The 19496-nt window shown below is 37.8% G+C and overlaps 1 protein-coding gene across 2 annotated transcripts in view; it reads left to right on the plus strand.

The window, feature by feature from the left end:
- Positions 1-19496, plus strand: part of dock2-like (dedicator of cytokinesis protein 2) — a 156382-nt gene that overhangs the window by 15691 nt on the left and 121195 nt on the right. For both annotated transcript variants that reach the window (XM_067456911.1, XM_067456912.1), the window contains exons 12-21: positions 1431-1507; positions 3191-3441; positions 4393-4491; positions 5044-5116; positions 7297-7400; positions 8747-8933; positions 10505-10602; positions 10691-10780; positions 11875-11975; positions 14450-14584. In XM_067456911.1, coding sequence (XP_067313012.1) covers positions 1431-1507; positions 3191-3441; positions 4393-4491; positions 5044-5116; positions 7297-7400; positions 8747-8933; positions 10505-10602; positions 10691-10780; positions 11875-11975; positions 14450-14584 — 1215 coding nt within the window. The remainder of the gene's footprint in view (positions 1-1430; positions 1508-3190; positions 3442-4392; positions 4492-5043; positions 5117-7296; positions 7401-8746; positions 8934-10504; positions 10603-10690; positions 10781-11874; positions 11976-14449; positions 14585-19496) is intronic.

Below are 19496 nucleotides of genomic sequence, written 5' to 3' on the forward strand. Positions count from 1 at the left end.
TATATTTAGTTTTGTATAAATTGTATTTTTATTTTGATCGATGTTTCATCAATTAATTGCCTGTTTATTAGATAAGAAGCAAACTAAGATCGTCTGGAATGGATTGACGTGCGTAACTGTTTCCTCTGCCTTTGAGTAAGGCTGAAAATACAGGCTGGCTCTTTCTGCTTTAATACATTTCTTGAATATATGTCTTAATTACAGTATATATAGCCTGTAGTCCTTATTAGGAGAAAATATATGTCCTTTTAACTACATTATCTTGTTATTACGACACAATTGAGTGGAAAATATAATATATAGGCCCTATGTTGCAGCAATGCGTCATCGCAACAGGTGACATGTAAATGCGAAAAAAACGTTTCCATTGCAGTTTTGCGAAAATGTCCTTTTTCGAATCGCCTGAAAAACCACCTCATGAGAGCGTAAAAACTTTTTTGCGATATATGGGAGTTTTTGCGAAATTGCCGCGTTTCCATTGGGCGTATTTTCAATTCGCAATTTCAATTTGCACAATTTGAAGGGTAATGGAAACGCGCTTATAGTTAAAGAGACGGTTCCAGTTCATGTCCATTCAAATACGAATACATTTTTTGTACATATAAAATGTATATTTTAAATTGTTTTCTATTCTTAATTAACTATTCATTTACATTTACATGTTGCCATTGTTAATATTATTGAAAGTGTCTTTAAGACAAGTCATAGAAGAATAGTTAATTCAAAATGTATTTACAATACATTTTATTCATAAAGAAAATCACTTAATTTTCACTTTTTATGTCAATATGATACATTTATGACACTTGATCTGATAATTGTTACATATGCATTATTAAGTCTTTTTAATTACATAAATGTAACTTTTTCTCAGAAATTAGATTTTTTTAAATAATTGTCATTTTTGTCATAATTTTGACTTTTTTTATCTGACATTTTTTATTGCTAATGTGTATTTACATGTACCGTATGTGTGTGTGTTGGGGTAACACTTTATTGTATGGTCCAATTCTTAATATTAATTAGTTGCTGATTGGCACGCATATCACTAGGATATTGGCTGTTTATGTATGAAGCACATATTAATGCTTTATTCTGCATTACCATATTCTAAATCCCTTAATCCCTCAACACCTAAATTTAACAACTACCTTAATAACTATTAATAAGCAGTAATGAGCCTAATCTAAAGTGTGACTGACTGTGACTGTGTGTGTGTGTGTGTGTGTGTGTGTGTGTGTAAATGCATGCATTTGTATGTAAACTATTTCTTTACATGTATTAATGTGCATTTACTAAAGCAAATATACAGTGATGTTATTGTAATTACAAGTAATTAGTGTTATATGTTTCTCTATTCTTGTGTGTGTGTGTGTGTGTGTGTGTGTGTGTGTGTGTGTGTGTGTGTGTGTGTGTGTGTATGTTTGTAGAGTCATAGCTGAGAATGACTTTCTGCACACTCTTCTAAACAAGGTGACGTCATCACGAGGTGACAGCGGAGGTCAAGGTATGACTGGCTGCTCAAATGATAACACAGCGCCGTTTCCTCCTCCGCTAATGCTTTAATACTCATAATCCCACAACACACACACACATACACACACACAAACGTGCTATTTTATTCAATTCATCCACCGCTTTTATTTAACTCACCAGTGTTGGGTGTATTTCTAAGTAGTTAATTACAGTAATCCAATTACTTTCCCCTTGGAAAAGTAAAGTAAAGCCTAGTTCAGACTGCACGATTTTCAAACTCGTCGGGTCACAGCTCTTTTCACACTGCATGACTATCTGGGGTATCATTCAGTCACTGCTGTGTTCACACTGCACGATGGTTTGACGACAGAGGAGTTCACACTGCATGACAGAACAAGAGGAAAAATTGCTGACAACTCTCTCTCTCTCCGGTGTGCAATCTACGTTTCCCAACTACATGTGCGATGTGACAACTAAACAACGCGAGATCACACGTGCATCAGACCGGAGTTCTCGCGCGAGACTTGGAATTGTTATTAAAAATGATAAACTGCACAAAGTTTGCTTCAAATTGAATGTGCGCTGATTTGTGGAGAAAAAGAAAAAAGTTTATGGCGGAAGAAATTGTTGGAAAGACAGAGGGAGCCAGGATTGTGTTCTGCAAAGACACAATTGTAATGTGCTGCTGCTGTGGCTTGATGTGCAAATGTTTGGCCTTTGTTTCTGATTGATAGAATTGTAAATATATCTATTAAAATACTTATATTCTGTCTATAGCTCCTCCCTGAACCTCCCGCTGCCCTGTATCTCACTCTTTCATTGGCTGTCGGTCATCGCCGGTGTAATTTTCAGTCAGAACGCAGTTCACACAGCAGGAGTTTCAATTGCCGACTTTCAATGCCAAATATCTCACCGGCGTCGGCGATTCTCTCTGATCGCGTCTTTGATTATTCACACTGCGTGATCGTCACTCGCGTGCACGAGCACCGATTTGCCTATGATCTCGGGCATTTGTCGGCAATTTCACAAAGCCTGTCGGCGACTCAAAATCGGGGCAAAAATCGGGCAGTGTGAACTAGGCTTAAGGGATTACTTTTAATGTTTTCCTGTCATTTAATTACAGTTACTTCTGGTGTAATCGCTTTAAATTCTGTATAGGCTAGAAAAAAACAACATCAAAAAAACAATAATGGATTTAACATCAACATTTGGTGTCTGTGTATTTCAATGTAACCTCACTTTAAATACTTTGGACAGTTCAACAATAATTAATGCAACTTTATTCTGTTTATTTGAAAGATTTAAAAGAGCATGTCTTTCCTTGTATTGTTCACCTGCTTGAGGTTGATTTGGGATTCAGAAAGTAATACGTAATAGATAATGCAATATCATTTCGAGACAGTAATAAGTACACTAATCTAATTACACTGTTGTTGTAATTCATTCATTTTTAGACTTACCCAATACTTGTAGGCTAGCAGTTTGACAGTTTGACACACGATCCAAATCATGAATCAAACGTGTACTGAAAAAATTGAAACAATTTTCATCAGATATTACTTGTAAATTTCACAAATAATTAAAGACATGACAATTTCTAATTTAACGCACTGAATTAAACACTTTGACGTTTAATTTTGAAGTTATTTACAACTTTGAAAGAGTGTGTTTTTCAACGCCCCGGGATTCAGAGTGTGTTTCTCCCATCTCACAGGTCTGTGGGTCACTATGAAAGCTCTAGTGGGCGACATTATCCAGATCCGAAAGGAATACCCCCACCTGGTGGACCGGAGCACTGTGGTGGCACGGAAACTGGGCTTTCCTGAGATCATCATGCCGGGGGACATCCGAAACGACATCTACCTCACACTGCACTCCGGAGACTTTGACAAGTACAACAAAACCACGCAGAAGAACGTGGAGGTCATCATGCTGGTGTGTGATGAGGAGGGCAAGGTCGTGCCGGTGAGTGAAGCCTCTTAACATAAGGTCAAAGGTCAGCTGATTAATTAGATGAGTAAATGTCCTGATTGGGATGGGCTTTTGGGGGGGGGTGGAGAGCTTGTATGCGTTTGTGTGTAAATGTGTATATATATATATATATAGACCAATAGCTCAAAATATGTTGCGTAAATTGTATTTATATTCAATCTTTTATATATATATATATATATATATATATATATATATATATATATATATATATATATATATATATATATATATATATACTTGTACTTATAAAAGTACATAAATATTTAAAATTGATTCAAAATGTATTCAACTATTTATATTTACTAATGATTAATGTTTGTTAGTAATTACTAAAATATATAATTTTAATAAAGTAGACCAGTAGTTCATGTTCATCCAAATACATACCATTATATAAAAATGTAAATAAACATTTTAAATATATTTTAAATTATTTAACAATTTCTTTACGTTTATTAATGACCTGTTATAATTTTTGTTCGTGTTATTTTTGAAAGTATATTGTTAATTTGTTTTTTACTTTAACAAGTCTAATCGTAGAGCAGTAGCTAATGCCCATCTAAATAATATTTTAAGTAATTTTTATATATACATATTTTAATTATGCACATTTTAAATATATATATATATATATATATATATATATATATATATATATATATATATATATATATATATATATATATTATATTCAAAAGGTGTACAAAAAATTAATATCTTCTTGTATCTGGCCCCAGTAGTATCATCCTGCAATATAATCCTATACAATATATGAACATATTTTAAATAACTTCTAAATAAATATATATGTATCTATAATGATAGGTCAAAGGTCAGCCGATGAATTAGACGAGGAAATATTCTGATTAAGGCGGGGTTGTCTGTGTTGATTGACAGCTCTTTTGTGTTCTTATCGTCCAGAACTCGATCTGTCTGGGAGCTGGAGATCGGCCTGTGAACGAATACAGATCAGTCATTTACTACCAGATCAAACAACCTCGCTGGATGGAGACTTTTAAGGTGAGAGAGACTGAGGCATTGAACGTTAAAGAGCATTCACAACCTTTCTTTCCTCCATTATATGACAAGTTTAAGAAAAACAAGAGAAATGTCAAGCATGACTTGATTTCATCTGCTCATTCTATCCATTCAACCATTTTATCCATCCATTTATGAAGCCGGTGATTTGGAGAAAAGGTTCAAAAAGAAGAGCACTATAATATTGTGCAAAATGTTTCACAACCAGACCAGTAAAATGCATTAACAAATGAAATGGGTTCATGTTGACACTAATGCTGTTTTTTTAAAGTGTAATTCCTCTTGTATCCGGCCCCAATAGTATAATCCTGCAAAAATGGATGATGCAGTTTCAGTACCACATTTAAATCTATCTTAATACAAATACAGGATTGAATAGTAAGTGTTATAAAATATTTTAAAGTAGTAGTGCATACAAAAAAACGAGAGCCCTAGAAATGCAGTCCTGAAACTGCTGTCTGGTAATGCACTGTAATGTTATTTTCCTGCTCGGTTTTAGGTCTGTATGTTGTAATGCTTTCCTCCGGCCTGTAGGTGGCGATTCCTCTGGAGGAGATGCCCAGAATCCACCTGCGGTTCATGTTTCGGCATCGCTCCTCACAGGAGTGTAAGTTTCACAGTTCCTTTAGTTATGTTCTCTAAGGACGCTTGTTTCTGTTGTGGAATAAAAAAGGTCATTGCGATTTTTCATCTCAGTATTGTGACTTTTTTCAAAATTGTGAGATTCTGTATAAACACACAATTGTGAGTTATAAACTCAGAATTGCGTGATATAAACTTGAAATGGCATGAAATAAAGTCAGAATTTTAAGATATAAACTTGCAATTCTGACTTTTTTTGTCCCAGGTTGCACAGACAAGGCTAGCCCCAGATTAAAATGCATGTTTGCGCCGTTTCAGCCGAAAGCAAAATATATCAGTGCCATTGTTTTGTCTCACGATGCACACCAGTAATGCTTTTTTCTGAGGCACGTTTATAAAAGCTGCTTAGATGTCCTAACTCCGGACTAATCCTGTGAAACCAGGCCTGTCTTGGAACTCTGAGGAAAAAAGTTAGTATAGTGGGATAAAAAGTTGCAATTACCTTTTTAATTTTTTTTTATCTGGCGCAAACACGCTTCCACAAAACTCATAATTTTATAATTTTATGACCAGTACTGCCGTACTGTCTTTAATAGTATATACTTAAAGAGGTACTTCAGCGCTGGAAAGATGGATCTGTATTTAAACTGGGTCATTAATGTAGAAGAAATGTGAAATTATTTTTTAATTTGGTGCTTTCTAGACTGAGAAAAGACAGACAATGTATTTTTGTCTCATGGGGATGAAAGACTACAATTCCCAGAATGCTCTGTGAGGCCATTCCCAAAGCCACCAACTAGATAACTGTGACTGAGTTGGAGAACAGACACTACAATTAAACACTGAACGTGTCTGTTCAATATAATGAGTGAGTCGCCACGTGAGTCTCACAGCACTAACTGCAGGAGTGAGATTACATTTAACATCATGAGCTGATGAGCACTCGTGATGAGAGCTGAGGTAATTGCGACCACATTTGCGGCATACATTCACAACGCGTGTTCAGTCTGGCGTGTTTTCAGTTCATGCCTTTGGAAGCTTAACTTTCAAAGAAATTAATTTGAGAAGTTAAAAGACTTACATTGCTCTCTGTCTCAGCATAGTTCAGTTTCCATGAATGCTTGAGGCTGTAGCTGCGAGCTGAGCTCTGAGTGTGATCTTCATCCCCCATACTCGGGTGTAAAACATGCGGAAATGGCTCCCTCTGCTGGCTGTAGTCTTTAGCCTCTGGCCAAACATTCCTCCTATGATGCAAATATCTGCAATTTGCTTCATAGGAGGAATTTTTCCAGAAATAAAATGCATAAACCTCTCGTCTCAGGGGGATTTGAGGGGGGGAAGCACAATCATTTAAATATACTCCAGGGTTTCTACTGATACAAAGCCATATGCTAATCGCTGAAGTAACCCTTTAACTAACAGCAGTTTGCAAACATTCTTGAATTTTTATCATATGTAATTTTAACGGACCTATATTAAAGATCTGAGCACATGGTCTGAAGTGCATGGTGCAGGTGCACTTAGGGTGTGACTAAATCCACTTTTGGCATGCTCAATGCGATCAGTTGAGTCGGATACATTTTTTATTCCATGGGAACACATGCGCATTAACTACAATGGAAACAAATTTAGCAAATACATTTCTTGATGCGCATCAAAAAAGACATGTGACTTTGCGATGGGACTTTGATAACTGGACCAATCAGGGGACCGATCTCATTGCACAGCATCTGAAATGCTTAAGCAAAATCTGCGTTTAAAGTGGTTGGGTATAATTACCTGCCAGAACTGTCTTATACGTCTGCGCTCCCAAACGCAAGATAACATGAGCGCGTTTATTGTGTTTTATCTGCTCGCCCTGAGGCGCGAGTCATTTATTATAGGCCTATATGAATATTATTATGGACAATGCAGCTTCCCCTACTACTGCAACTTCCATTTTTCTTAGTGATATTTCGTTTATCGTGAAGTGATGATTTTCTCTGTTCGCAAATGTGTTATGCGATATTTAAATTTTGTGCATAAGTTAAATTCTCACTTTGGATGAAAACATAGCTGTGTGCACTAGCATACAGATGACTGAATTAAAAGCCACATAACTATAACTTAGGCTCTTCATGTCCAATCTGTCATATACTACCAGATATGATGCTGCATGTTGGTGGAAATGATTTCAGATATGGATATTATTTTTGTGTCCTGCAGCGAAGGACAAGAGTGAAAGGAACTTTGCGATGGCGTTTGTGCGTCTGATGAAGGAAGACGGCACCGTTCTGAGAGATGGCATACATGAGCTCACTGTCTTTAAGGTCAGAAACACATACTTGCAGTCTTAAAGTGGACAAAAAGTGTTAACGTGATTTAATATGAATCTTACCTAGTTTTGGGTGGATAGTAATGTTGCAAAGCATTTTTATCTGCCTTAAGATTAGATAGGACTAACAATGTCCATTACATAGGACTAACAATGCAGTAATGATTTAAAATGGGAAGCCTCATTTAATAATCTTTACAACTGATATTCAGAAGGTTTACCAATTATTTACACATTAATAATCTTAAAATGACTGTAGCACAAACCTCCTATTTACTATTTAATTGCAATATTGATAAGTGAACATAGTTATTTCTAATGTCTGTGAACTTTTTAGTTACTGCACCTCTATATGATTTTATTCAATACACATAATAACATAAGTGACCAACATTAATGTAGATGTCCTTACTGATCTTAAGCATGCTAATTTGGTAAATAATACCTAATATAAGTGCAGAAAACAACAACTGTAAAATTCAGTAAAACTACCCACACATATCTTCCATTCACTGCAAAAAATACTGTCTTAGTATTTTTTTTCTTGTTTTTCATTACAAATATCGTTCTAAAATTACTTAAATTATTTTATTCTTTATCTTGTTTTCTGAAAACATTATCAAAATTAAGGGATATATGTCATATATATATGTCAGTGGGGTCAGACACATGAAGTTGGTTTTCTTTTTGAAATAAGTTTGTTTTTCTGACACCATTGACAGATAATTTTTGTTGTTGCAAGCAAGTGTGTGTGTATATATATATATAAATAAATATATATTATATGCATACACACACAGTTTTTTAGTGTGCAAATTGACATGATTTATCCTGATAAGTAAATGTTTCTTGATTTAAGAATGTTTAAACAAGACAAAAATAATTTTTCTTTTGCAGTGTAGACTTTACTGTACAGATTGTAACCTGCCGACGTTATGAATAAATAAAAGGATAATTAACTAATTTAACAATAATAATCCTGAATTTATGTATGTATTCATTTTTCCTAAATGTATTAACAGTACAATGCAGGGCCGTGTTTCCCCAAAGCATTGTGTAGTTATGTAGATCGTAGAGACCTTTGGTGCGTTCGGTTTACAATCAGCTTAGCTTAGCTGACTCGCCATGCTTTTGGGAGTCAAATTTTTCTCTGTGACTACAAAATGAACACAGGTATTAGACCAGAAACCTACAGTCCACTGGGTGTCTGGGTGTTCATTTTAATTTCTGCAGGTTTTGGCCTCCATGGATAAAATGCTGGATAACAGTTAGGTTAATCAGTTGATTTAAACGTTTACAAACTAATATGGACATGCTGCATCTCCTTCTGTCGTCCCGTAGGGTGACAGTAAGCGTATGGAGGAGGTCAGCTCGTACCTGTCCCTGCCGTCCGAGCGCAGCAACCCCGACTGCCACAAGGGGTCGACACTGATGCGCAGCTCCAGCAGTGTGGGAGGCCTGTCCTTCAGCTCCAGAGACACCTTCACCATTGCAACGCTCGTCTGCTCCACCAAACTCACGCAGAACGGTGCGTGTGTGTGTGCGTGCGTGCGTGCGTGTTGTAAGGCTGTACTTGTGAGGGCACAAATGTCCTCACTTACATAGTAAAATATGAAAACAACTCACTAGTGGGGACTGGTCCTCACTAGTTAAAAAGGCTTATAAATCGGCCAAAACAAGTTTTTATTTAAATCTATTGTTTTGCACATGTTTCTGTAATGGGTAGGTTTAGGGATAGGGATTGGGTTAGGGATAGAAAATATCATTAACCTGATATAAAATCAATGGAAGTCTATGTAATGTTCTCACTAATATAGTGAAACAAACAAGTGTGTATGTGTTCCTTGTAAGGCTATACTTGTGAGGGCACAAATGTCCTCACTTATATAGTAAAATATGAAAAAAACTCACTAGTGAGGACATTTGACTGGTCCTCCCTAGTTAAAAAGGCTTATAAATCGGCCAAAACATGTTTTTAATTAAATTTATTGTTTTGCACGTGTTTATGGTAAGTTTAGGGATAGGGGTTGAGTTAGGGGATAGAAAATATCCCCTAACCGGGGAGACGGGGGAAAGTGTGCCATGTAGCTTTTATATTCAAAACGACAACGACATTCACAGGCCATTTCACTTCTGTAATATGATGAATTTCCAAGTAAAAAAAAAAGATGTTCAGTGAGGGAAAACATGTAGGGCAGGATTTTATTCATCAGGTGGTAAAACATGTTTCTACAAGACAGGACGTTGACAAATAAGAGGTCTCGATATGACATCAGCTGGAAAGGAAAGCCATTTCGGAAGCAAAGCAGGTTATTACATTGTGATGAAAGAAGAAAAAACATGACGTGCACTGATTCACAAAAAGACCAGGAATGTCTTAATGTTAAGAAACAATTTAAATATTATTATTTTTTAAATATTAATTCAAATATTTATATACAGCTCTGGAAAAAATTGAGACCACTTAACATTGAGAAATCACGTTTTTTGATTAGCATCATATTTGATACATTAGGCTTTTATGCTTCATATGATACAGTGGAGGAAAGGAGGAAAAACTGTTTTATTCAACTGCTCAAACTGAGCACAGAAATATGAATTTAGTGCAGATGATGATATTTATATGGGAAAAACCTTGTAATGTAAATCAGTGAGATCTTTATAAGAGTATAGCTGGCATAAAATGCCGTCACTCGATACCTGCCAATAATGTTGATATTTAAATGATAAGATTCAAATAAGATACAGTAGACTTTATAGGGTTACATTTAAGTATTTTGTGTGTGTGTGTGTGTGTGTGTGTGTGTGTCCTATTATTAAATGACTTATCTTGAAGCCCCTTTAAGGACACAGACACACACACACACACAGACGCAGGTGTGCTGTAACAGCTGTTCTTGAGAAAGCCTGTTAATCACGCTAATGAATCTTCCGGAAACATCCATCACAATGCAACCCTAATGAACACACACACACACACACACACGGATATATTCACTGCTAAACACATGAACTAAACAGATTCATTAGTGCATGGTAATTAAGAGTCAGTTGAGGTTACGCTGTCTCTGTCTGTCTGTCTGTCTGTCTGTCTCTCAGTGGGTCTGTTGGGTCTGCTGAAGTGGAGAACTCGTCCTGAAATGCTGAAACAAAACCTACAAGAGCTCAAACTCATTGATGGAGAGGAGGTTGTGAAGGTGTGTTGCACTCAAACTACACATGAGCATCTGTAGCTCAGTTTGCATGTTAGTTTACGTGTGTGTGTGTGTGTGTGTGTGTGTGTAGTTCCTGCAGGACACCTTGGACGCCCTGTTCAACATCATGATGGAACACTCTCAGACTGATGACTATGATATTTTGGTGTTTGACGCTCTGGTAAGCAGCACGCGCACGCGCACACGCACACACGTTTATATACACGTTTAAACTCAAAAACAAAAGGATTCCAAAAGGGTTTCTTTGCAGAACAATCATTTTTGGTTCTTAGTGAAAGAACCCTTTTCATCTATAAAGAACCTTTTGTGCCATTAATAGGTGCCATGGGTGTTAAAGGATCTTTATGGGACCATCGATGCCAATAAGGACACTTTTGTTTTTATGAGTGTAATTGTTCGCTAACGGGGGGCATTTCAATTGTGTTTACATAAAGCTTATAAAAATTATGACTAACCCAAACCCTGCAAGAACACTTAAAAAGCCATTATTTACTGTATTTATAAATCATTTTTCTAAATGAAGATGCTCTCAAATGTTTTATTTAGCTCACTTCTGGTGACAGATTTTAGTCTCTAAATTATAAATAATGAGAATATAAAATTATAAAATATTACCGGAAGATTCAATAGTCGTTTTTTTGGGGAAAATTATAACAAAACACTCTAGTCAAACAGCAATATAATGGGAGATGAAAAAAACACTAAAACAAAAACAAAAAAAACATACAAATAAACAAACAACAATGGTAATAAAAAGAGAGCTCTTGTAAAAAGAATGTCTTTAGAGAGTAATTATTTAGTATGTTATTTTAAAGGGTTTTCAGTAATTTATCAATTTTAACACCCCCCCCCCCCCCCCAATTCCTCCCACACTCTCCACACAGCAACAACATCAGTGTAAATGCATCATGTAAATGATTACCCCATTTTGTATCGTATGTCTAACCGTGCACATCCCAAGGGGCAGAACAGTACGCAGTCTTCGCCAGGGGCCCTCGCTCATCAAAGCGCAGCCCGGTACCCATTGTTGCACAGGTTTTTTGTTTGTTGTTGTTGACATCTTGTGGCCCCTAGTGGATTTCAGCCCCCTGCTTATGAACCACTGTTATAATTGATGCATTGCAGATCAATATCTCTCTCTCTCTCTCTCTCTCTCTCTCTCGCTCTCTCTCGCTCTCTCTCGCTCGCTCGCTCTCGCTCTCGCTCTCTCTCGCTCTCGCTCTCTCTCTCTTGCTCTCTCTCGCTCTCTCTCAGATCTATATCATCGGTCTGATCGCCGACAGAAAGTTTCAGCATTTTAACACTGTGTTGGAGGCCTACATCAAACAACACTTCAGCGCCACACTGGCTTACAAGTATGTCAAGAGCTCTTCATTCTGCTTCTAAACACTAGATGGCAGTATGTGTGTATGAGTTTCAAATGTACATGAATCCGTTACACCTCCTCGAATACTCCAAGGCTGCATTTCCACTTCAGGTCTTGATGCCCAATTCAATTTATTGACTATATCTGACCAGTTTACTTCTTCTTTTAAAAGTGACCCATAGCCAATATCTTCATTTATACTATACTCTCAGCAAAACAACCTAAGGTAGACTTACTGACCCTGAAAAGCATAGTCCAAAAAGGAAGTAAAAACTGCATTTTTTTATTTGATAATAAAAGCTTTTGCTTTCCACACCATCTTTAAAGGTCATCCTCCATTGTGCCATTCAAAATATTCATGTGATCGTGGTTGGTGTCCACCTGCGTTGACATCACTTGTCACTGTTGCTTTTTCAGTGACATACGGCTCGCAATGATGCAATGGCAGACACAAATGCACTTATCCAATGCATACAGATTTATTTCCACATTTAAATGAGGCCTGGGTTTTTTTTTCTGCTGTGCCGAAATGATGGGAGCAAAAGTCAGAGCTGGATCATTTGAACCATGTAATATAAATGCGGTCTAAATCAACAGAAATGGGAGTGGATACATTATTAAAGAGGACCTATTATGGCCTTTTTCAAAGTCTTGATTTTGTTTTTGGGCTCTACTAAAATAGGCTTTTATGCTTCAATCTTCACAAAAACTTGTTTCCCATATTCTCCATTATTGCAGCTCCTCTCTTCCTAGTCTGTCAGTAACGCTCTGTTTAGTTCCTGTCTCTATGAAGCCCATCCTTCTGACAAACACAATTGGTGCTCTGATTGGTCCTACCATAACTGTGAGTTTCAACCAAGCGGCAACCTCCCGCGATCTCTCTTGAGGCCAATACGGAAGTAATGTAAACTGCAATTCCTCAACTGGCCACTAAGGACAGGCTCCAGAAGGGAGCAGAATCTCATTGAGCCCCATGTTAAAATTCTCAACTTTAATGCAGAAAAAAACATGTTTACAGCCTGGTACAAATTGTGGTTTTGGCTTATAAGGCTAATTTTGATCTTCATGACAACTGTGAGGGGGGTGAATTTTTTTATAACTCATTCGTTTATGTTATAGAAAGCCTTAAAGTTCTGCATAGTTAAGGGCGTGGTTACAAGTGGATAGCCATTTATCTGCCGTCTTTAGTCATTGCGTCACCTCAGCTCCGCGCACATTCCGCCTTTTTGCCCATTTTCTGTTATCCGGGAGTGACACGTGATGACTTGCTCACAAGATGGCAACGTCCAGCTCGCCCATACTTTAAGCTTCAGAACGGCTTATCGGAATCCTATGGGTGACAACCATAGACTGTAAAAAAAAAAAAAAGATGAAAAAACACATCTTCACTCTCTTCCATTGTAAAAAAAGAAATCCGCCTATGACACAGTATGGCCCTGACTGACATCTTGCGCTGATTACAAAATAAAAAGCATTTTTAGAAATGTAGAAATTAAAGTTAAAGCTTTCAATTTCCTCCCAAGAATCCTGGAAAAGTCTGTTGGTGCCTAACCCAATTTTTTTAGCTCAGAGCTATCAATCATGACGTCACACCCCTGTTTATATAGCATCAAATTACTAACTAAAACCAAACTTATAACATCAGCATGATGAAACCGGCCTAAAAGGGTAGAAACCATCTTTGTAAAAAATTATTTGAAGTGTAATTTGATTGTTTAGTTTGTCTCACACCCCATTGTGGGTTCATGAACTATACTAAGAGCAGCCACCTGAGGGCGATCAAAACGTTTTAACTTCGCTTTTCAGGACCTGCCACTTTATTTAGTGTATGCCTTGGGCAGGATGTTTGTTCCCAGAACAGCCTTTTTGCTGTCTCCCAAGTATGTTGATTTTGTAGTTTAATGCATTTAGTTAAAGGTGCAGTGTGTGAATTTTAGCGGCATCTAGCGGCGAGGTTGTGAATTGCAATCACCCAACGCTCACCCCTCCATTTCGAAGCAGATAGAGAAGCTACGGTGGCCAACACAGGAAAAATATGTCATCTGAGACAGCAGAGAGTGGCTAGTGCTATGTAGATAAGTTTGTCCATTTACGGCTACTGTAGAAACATGACGGTACAAAATGGCGACTTCACTGTAAGGAGACCCGCGGTGTATGGAGATAGAAATGACTCATTCTAAGGTAATAAAAACATAACAGTACATTATATAAGGTCTTTATACTCCACTGAAAGCATAGTTATGTATATAATATTGCATTTCTGTCAATAGAGCCTCGTTATACTACACACTGCACCTTTAACGTTATCTAGAGAATTATTGTGGTTACTGTGCCTACAAAACCTCATGAACACACACACACACACACACACACACACACACACACACACACACACACACACACACACACACACACACACACACACACACAAACTCTCTGTCTGTCTCTCTCTGTGTGCTGTAGGAAGTTGATGTCCGTGCTGAAGACGTATCTGGACGTGTCCAGTCGAGGAGAGGCGTGTGAACCCATCCTGAGGACGCTCAAAGCCCTCGAGTACATCTTCAAATTCATCGTCCGCTCCAGAATGCTCTACTCTCAGTAAGTTTGTGCGATTGATTCTTAAAGATAGGAGTTTCTTAGGAGAGATATTGTCATGTGACCTCTCATGAGCGTCGGAACCATTGTATTTGGGTGGGACAAGACCCACCCTCTTTTGAAGACCAATGATAGTGGACTCACTCACTTTTACTGTCTCAATTAAGTGCATATCTATTCACCTACCCCTAACTGATAAACACTTTATTATTAAACGCACAATAGACGCTATATTTCCACTTTAAAAAAAAAAAAATTCTTCATTTTTATTGAAAATAAATGCCTTTCCGATCTGGGAGTAGAGTAGAGTTTGACCAAAGGTGGATTCGAACCGTCTGCCATGTGTCTTCCCTCTACACTATTGCCTCTGTTAATAATTCGTTGTCTTCTGTCATTTTGTCTGGCCCATCCAGATGTTTAGAAATAAGGTGGGCTACTTGCACTTACTGCAAATGTCATTACTCCAGTAAACATTTCTGAAGGAGGACGCACCCACATTGTTTTTCATGTGACCTCTGCGTCAATCAATTGATTGGTCAGTTCCTTATGGACTGCTTGTTGCTTATGTCAGTTGTGTTGAGAATCGGATGCTAGCCTAATACTTACGTCACAGTATATATGGTGCCTACTATAATTTTTAAATAATGTTTTGTAGTATGCAAAATGTAACATTTCCAAAAGCTGTACACTACCATTTAAACGTTTTGTTACCAATGTTTTACCATTTAAATAGAAAAGTCAAAAGAACAACATTTATTTAAAATGTTCCTTTTTTAACATTATAAATGTCTTTACAGTAGCTTTTTAATCAGTTTTATGCATGACCTTAAACACAACGATGTCTACTGTTCAAAAGTTTAAGATATTGTCTCAGGTGTAAATACAGCAATTTTGCATTTTTTTCAATTCATTTTGTTATTCATTCATTATTTTTATTTGTATTTTAATTCCTATTATGTGCTTAAAAAAAAGAAGTGGTAGTTGCCATTGATATTTTTTAAGTTTTATTGCATTCTGGAATATAGTTATTTTTTCTTAAAGGGGTGTTTCCGTGTTTTTTTCTAGGCTTGGTTGTGTTTAGGGAGCGCAGTATAACATGTCTTAATGCTTCTTCTTTTTTCTTTCTTTTTTTTAAAAACACTGTATTTTTCTTATATTTGACCTTTATTCCACACGCTGTCTCCACTGTTCTTTGAACGGCTCTTTGCTTTCTGCTTCTATGAAGCCCATCCCTCCGAAAAACACAATGGTCTTATGCCTGATTCAGACTACAAGATAATTTTGTCTGTTACGATAGTTACTGTGTCCCAATTTTTACTCCTAAAATCTTGTCGTGTCTGGACTAGAAACATGTCAGACTACACGTTGCTGCTCGACCAATCATCGCTTGTTTTCACGCCGTGCGTGATGTCATCAACTTTCAGAAACGAGAGCGTAAACAAACGATGTCTGAAGCAGCGTGTTTTGGCTGTTTTATGTTTAGAAAAGCGCAAAAATAGAAAGAAAACCCAACAAAGAACATGTTCCTGGCTTGCTGGAAGAGGACATTATGGGCTGTCAATCCTCCAAAGAGAACTTGAGGTAAAATATTGTTCTTTTTATATTAAATATTTAGTTATTAGCCTGTATTAAAAGCTTGCCACCACAGCTTGCCACATTCCAGTAACGTTACTCACCGGGTTCCTGAAGTGCTTCCTGTATCGTTCGCCAGCATTTTTCTTATTTGGTTGTGGTAGTCCGTCAATGACACACCATACAGGCAGGAGTACTGTTGCCACAACTCCACGAACCTTTCCTTCATTTTATAATTCCACCTAAAGTTAGCCGCTCCGTCATCTCTCGTGCGTTTCGCCGTGTTTGAAAGCTGTGTACGAAAACTGTCTGTGCTCCGGTTGGCACACGTGACAGAACCCGTCGTGAAGGACCGCAAAAAAAAACAAACATGCTAGTCTTTTTGTCGTGACGTCGTGAACTATCGCAGACGCGGATTCGGTTGTCGTATACTATGACACACTATACGAGATGAAACGATCGATTCTTGAGTCCCGACGTCCATAATCGTTTACGAATCCCTACGACACCTTACCTTACGTCAAACAGATCATGCCTAATTCGGGCTAATATCGTGTAGTCTGAACCAGGCATTAGATTGGTCAGATTTCCAAATGTAGTTTCATGTATTTTTATTGGCTGAAGTGAAACGCCACGCCCATTCCCATTACGGGCAGAAGTCACATCTGCGGAGACTAGCGAGGGTTAGCCAGGAAGAAGCTCGCTGTAGTCCAAATCGAACGTTTTTGTAGGCAATAAACTGCCGTAACTTTAAAAGACAATATCTCCGTTTGCATTGAACCTTCAGTGCTGTAACTTTGCAGATACTGTTTATGCTCAAGCAGCAACATTACACACTAAAGTGAAAAAAGTGAAATCGCATGCAACCACCCCTTTAATGCAATTTGGCTTAAAATATGACCTGCCCATGTTCTCAAAACCCTCAAGAAGGAGTTGTGACGAGTAGTATGCTAGTCCTCTATTCTGAGGCGAGTGTGTGAACGTGTGCTGAAAACAAAACAAAACTCAAGGAAATGAGCGTCCGGCTGCTTTGGGCTGAGATTAAGGTGGACGTTTTTAAGGCGGTGTGGTAGTTTTTTAGGGGTTTTGACAGGGTCGCATGTCCTCCGGCACGTTCTGTCTGCAGCGTTTTGTCGAGGAGTGTAACGGGGCTGCCTGACGGTCATTAAGGGCCCGTGTCTGCCTGTGATTTATGACTCTGCCTGTGGGGCCCCTGGATGCCGTCATTGAGCTGCACTGCAGAAACACAGACTGTGGCTGATGCTTATTCACACTGCCTTCACACACACACTCACACACTCACACAAACACACACACTCACATAAACACAAACATAAACATAAACACAAAAATTCACACTCACACAAACCCTCACACAAACATAAACACAAACATTCACATTCACACTCACAAAAACATAAACACTCACACAAACATAAACACAAAAATTCACACTCACACAAACCCTCACACAAACATAAACACAAACATTCACACTCACACAAACATTCACACTCACACAAACATTCACACTCACACAAACATTCACACAAACACAAACATTCACACTCACACAAACATTCACACAAACACAAACATTCACACTCACACAAACATTCACACTCACACAAACATTCACACTCACACAAACATTCACACTCACACAAACACAAACATTCACACAAACATTCACACTCACACAAACATTCACACTCACACAAACACAAACATTCACACTCACACAAACACAAACATTCACAATCACACGAACACAAACATTCACACTCACACAAACATTCACACTCACACAAACACAAACATTCACACTCACACAAACACAAACATTCACACTCACACTCACACAAACACTCTCACAAACATTCACATTCACACAAACATTCACACTTACACAAACATTCACACTTACACAAACACAAACATTCACACTTACACAAACATTCACACTCTCACAAACATTCACACTCACAAACACAAACATTCACACTCACACTCACACAAACATTCACACTCACACTCACACAAACATTCACACTCACACTCACACAAACATTCACACTCACACAAACACAAACATTCACACTCACACAAACACAAACATTCAGACTCACACAAACACAAACATTCACACTCACACAAACACAAACATTCACACTCACACAAACACAAACATTCACACTCACACAAACACAAACATTCACACTCACAAACACAAACATTCACACTCACACAAACACTCACACAAACATTCACATTCACACAAACATTCACACTTACACAAACATTCACACTTACACAAACATTCACACTTACACAAACATTCACACTCACAAACACAAACATTCACACTCACACAAACACTCACACCAACATTCACACTCACACAAACACTCACACAAACATTCACACTCACACAAACACACACACTCACACAAACATACACACTCACACTCACACAAACACTCACACAAACACACACACTCACACAAACATACACACTCACACAAACACAAACATTCACACTCACAAAAACAGACACACTGACACAAGCACTCACACAAACACTCACACTCACACAAACACCACTGCTGGGTCAAGTGTGTATCCTCTTATATAGCATATATGAACATGTCATCTATTGAGCTAAGTTTGACTTGCTCAACAAGACTCTCTTCAAACTGTTGCTCTGCTGTGAAGTTATTTGAGGTGAAAGTGAAAATGCGTCGTTTGTGTACTTGCATTGTGTTGTGAATGTTCTGGCACGTATTGCAATGCAAAGGTAACGGCACGTGAAATTGTGCTGCTAGAGGCACTGCGGTTCACAAACTGTGTGTATGTTGTACAGTGTGTTCAGCCATCAGGTTTGTGTAGCAGCTGATTGCATCATTAATTTGCCTAATAGTCATTGATGCCAAAACAGCTGCTAAATGAATCTTAATGAGTGATTGTGTGTGTGTGTGTGTGTGTACTAATGAACGACAGGAGTGTGCGACAGATCAGTCTCACTGCAAACAGCATTTGATAACACTAAATACTTTAGTTTATCTAACAACTATCTATCTTTCTAGTCCATCCATCCATCATTCTGTCTGTTCATCCATCCATCCATCCATCCATCCATCCATCCATCCATCCATCCATCCATCCATCCATCCATCCATCCATCCATCTTTCATTCTGTCCGTCTGTCCATCCATCTATTCATCCATCATTCTGTCTCTGTCCGTGTTTCCACCCATCCATCGTTCTGTCTGTTCATCAAACCACCATCATACTGTCTCTTCGTCTGTCCATCCACCCATCCATTATTCTGTCTGTTCATCCA

This window comes from Pseudorasbora parva, chromosome 11 (genome assembly GCF_024679245.1).
Source record: "Pseudorasbora parva isolate DD20220531a chromosome 11, ASM2467924v1, whole genome shotgun sequence".
NCBI lineage: Eukaryota > Metazoa > Chordata > Actinopteri > Cypriniformes > Gobionidae > Pseudorasbora > Pseudorasbora parva.